Below are 3652 nucleotides of genomic sequence, written 5' to 3'. Positions count from 1 at the left end.
CATATTAAAATCAGCGACGAATTAACAGCGGTATAGATTAATTACATCCAGTAATTAGTTCTATAGATATGATGCAACTAATTTATATCGTACAAAACCACATTATATAATTATCAACTCATGAAGGCTTCCGACCAAATTGCCAAAATCTAGAATCCTTGAGAAATCATCCCTCAAACAGCAGGTCCCCGCAGCATCCAGGAATTTCGTATGAACCAATAAAAACCTTAATAAACCACTGTACATGATCAAGCAAATTGAATGGACTTGATAGTGTTCGTCGATATCATCAGAAAGGGCAGGATCTCAGCTTATGATATCGCGGATATTCGTCACCGTGAACAGGTGCAACTTTTGGGGGAAATCTATTTCCCAATGGCAACGGTCCAGTTAATGATTTGATATACATGAAAACTCTCATTCAAGTTGCCTAGACGGAACCTCATACAACAACAACAGAATATACGCGTGACATGTATATCAAGGCAATCAATTTCTATAACCATCAAATGGGACAACGATGGTTGACCTAATAGTAGAATGTGTTTTCTGTAAAATTCATAGACCAGTTTGGAAATCTTTGTCAAACGTTAAACGATTCAAGGTGGCCTTATTTGCAAAATACTAGATATGGCAGCTAAACCGAATATACTGGAGATATTAGCAAAACGCATAATCATTGGCGACGGTTGTTACATGAATACATTCGAAAAAAGAGGATATGTGACTGCTGGGCTGTATACTCCTGAATGCGTTCTAGAACATCCTGACGCCGGTAGGTTTTACATGTTTGTGACTTATTCTATTCACAGCCCAACTTTACCCGATCAATTTTAGCACACCTTCCTGCCTGCAACAAAATCTATAGTTTCGTGGGCATCATTTTGAATCTAAACAATGACGAACTACGAGGCATCTGCCAGAAAAAAAGTCCTTTAAAATAACCGTTGGGTTATCTTCAAGTCAAAACGGGGATTAGCCGATAAAAGAAAAATCATTAATTTGCCATTTTTCAGTCAGTGGTTTACACAAAGAATTTGCTCGAGCTGGAGCTGATGTAATGCAAGCATTCACCTTTCACGCGACAGATGGAATGCTTCAATGTAGTGAGTCGGCCAAAAATTATAACGTAGGTTGTGGTCTTTATCTATCTCACTCTTATTCAACTATTCAGTGACACAAATTGTACTGAATGGTTAGTTCTTTGGTAATGATGTACATATCTATAATGTATTCATCTTAGACCTCTGAAATAAACCACGCGGCGTGCGATCTTGCACGTAATGTTGCCACATTATACAATCTACTAGTTTGCGGAGGTTTGTCGCCTACACCGACATATACAGCTGGAAAAGGGAAGGCAGCAGTTCAAGCAGAATTCGAAAAGCAATGCCAAGTGTTCAAAGAAAAGGATGTCGATTTCTTTATAGCGGAGGTAAAATTCTACTATTCAAGACAAAGATGGTATTCATTGGTATTTTACATTGGAATTTCCCTATCAACAAATCGAACTTTTGTATAACACTGTAGAATGTATACATATACTTTTCGAATCCAGTTTTTCTGTTCAATCGAAGAGATGGAATGGGCGATTGATGTCATGAAGAAATACAACAAACCTATAGCGTGTACGATGAGAATAGGTCCAGTTGGGTGTATGGATGGAATTATTGGAGTAATAAATTACCTATTTAGACAGTGGGAAATAAGCCGGAGTTCAAGGCAGTAGTTGCGGTTAGCAGGCGACCTACGTGAATACTTACGTCACACATAAGAGAGAAGCATAGAAGATAGGTGAGAGTGACGTGGGTGTCTACGTGGGAAAGCTTGTTATAGCAGCAGCCTTGAGCTCTGGAAAGTTGAGTTATAAATTTAGCGCTCGTGACGTATAACACACGTAGAAATGATTTACATGGCCAGTAGGACTGTAGTAATAGAATAAGACGTCTCTGGCGATGAGGCCAAGCGGTGTGGAAATATACGTCACGAGCGAAGGAAGAATAAGTATAAAAAGGGAGGGTTTTAATGCAGTGGGGTCGAAAGCTTGGTCGGTAGAGCTGGGTCGGTTGAGCTAGTGGTTAGAACTAGAGGGGACGTGCTAGGAAGATTGTAAGAAGAGAGTATAAGAATAAAGATCTGGATCGATAGAAGAAGCTAGTTGTAGTTAATTTATGAGAAGAACCCCATGGAACTACGCTGGTGAAACGCAAACAACGCAGGTGGTCAACACACGTCACCCGGACACTGGGAAAGAGGACCCCCACAACAGAATCAGTGCAGGAGAATGTGCAGTTAGAATGGCTAAACGAGGTGTAATATCATTCCTTCACTCAATGGTTACATCCCTCCTGATATGTGTTATTTTTCAAACATGTTTCAATGTCGTGCAAAGTTTATTAAATCATAATCGTAGGTGTTTGTTTTCAATCACCCAGGGGCCGATATTGTGGGTTTAAATTGCCAGTTTGATTATAACCCGCAACTGAAAACGATGAAATTGATGAAAGATGCCCTGAATGAAGCTGGTTTATCTCCATTTCTGATGATGCAGCCAATCGGATTCCTTTCTCCTGAAACTGAGTATCTAGTTGAAGGATATTCTCAACTACCCGAGTACTTGTTAGGTGAGCTGAAATAACAATAGGATCGTCTCGATATTGAAATAAGTAATATTTAGATGCTTTTCATTTTCAGCGATGGAACCACGCATTCTTACTCGTTGGGAATGTAGAGACTATGCCCGTAAAGTTTATGAACTTGGAGTGAGGTACATCGGAGGATGTTGCGGATTCGAGAGTTATCATATTCGTGAAATGGCCGAAGAGGTTTGTACACGAAATGTTGCATTGCATTTCGATATCCAAATCACATTGGGAAATCCATTCGCATGATAATTCCCATTATAATTACAGTTGTCCGAGGAACGAGGATTCAGACCACCCGGAAAAGATCATAATTTACCATTCGCGGCTGGATATTGACAGAGTGTATATGAACATGATCGTCAAAAGTAAACCGATAGCCGGATAATCCTGACCAGTATCCATATTGCGCGGAAGCGTCTCTTTATATATCATGCTCTTATATTTATTGCAGACACGGTAGAGATTATTGGATGAATCTAATCCCTAAAACCGGTCGTCCAAACAGCGCTGCTTACAACTCAGAAAAGGAACTCATTCTTTTGTAACAACAAACCCATTATGTTTTTTGTATCGATTGTGTGATTATAGTATTGGTCCATTTGTAATCATGTAACATTTTTGTTTTTTCTTTCAATTTCTTTATCCTGTGAGTATCTTTCTTCTTAGTATGAACTGACACGATGAATAACTAAATTAATGTACAACCTATGCCTTCATCTCCCAAATAACGATAGTGATCGCGCGAACGCCTAGTTTTCCCGATGATAACTTTTTCCTTCTCTGATAGGGATATTTGGAGAAAGTTCATTACATTCAGAAAAGGCCTGATGATTAAGAGTCGAAACGATAGGTACAATGAAACTAGTCCCATCAGTATCACTTTGGTGATCTGGTTTAATATCTGAGTATGCCGAACTAAGCCATCAACTGTCCTCATGTGTTGTCAAAAGTTGAAGATTCTCAATGCCGTCCTGGTCCAAATACTTACGTATGTAATCATTGGCAGG

At 39.3% G+C, this 3652-nt stretch overlaps 1 protein-coding gene across 1 annotated transcript; it reads left to right on the top strand.

Annotated features, from left to right (window-relative positions):
* Positions 1-574: 574 nt before the first annotated feature.
* Positions 575-3215, top strand: LOC141914675 (S-methylmethionine--homocysteine S-methyltransferase BHMT2-like). The gene is made up of 9 exons (XM_074805930.1): positions 575-775; positions 1017-1129; positions 1244-1435; positions 1559-1653; positions 2270-2310; positions 2436-2624; positions 2695-2825; positions 2913-3010; positions 3097-3215. The coding sequence occupies exons 1-8, from the start codon at positions 631-633 to the stop codon at positions 2979-2981; spliced, it is 975 nt and encodes a 324-aa protein (XP_074662031.1). The 5' UTR covers positions 575-630; the 3' UTR covers positions 2982-3010; positions 3097-3215.
* Positions 3216-3652: the final 437 nt, after the last annotated feature.

The sequence above is a fragment of the Tubulanus polymorphus genome, unplaced genomic scaffold, assembly GCF_964204645.1.
Source record: "Tubulanus polymorphus unplaced genomic scaffold, tnTubPoly1.2 scaffold_71, whole genome shotgun sequence".
NCBI classification, from domain to species: Eukaryota; Metazoa; Nemertea; class Palaeonemertea; order Tubulaniformes; family Tubulanidae; genus Tubulanus; species Tubulanus polymorphus.
Note: the sequence above shows the minus strand (reverse complement) of the source record. Positions and strands in the feature narration are given on the sequence as shown.

What these genes read in the sequence shown, in the direction of transcription:
- LOC141914675 (XM_074805930.1), top strand. Translation starts at nt 631, where the DNA reads ATGGCAGCTAAACCGAATATACTGGAGATATTAGCAAAACGCATAATC. An exon ending in AGTTAGAATGGCTAAACGAG is followed by an intron (nt 2,311 to 2,435) that starts GTGTAATATCAT and finishes TCAATCACCCAG; the next exon opens with GGGCCGATATTGTGGGTTTA. An exon ending in ACTACCCGAGTACTTGTTAG is followed by an intron (nt 2,625 to 2,694) that starts GTGAGCTGAAAT and finishes TTTCATTTTCAG; the next exon opens with CGATGGAACCACGCATTCTT.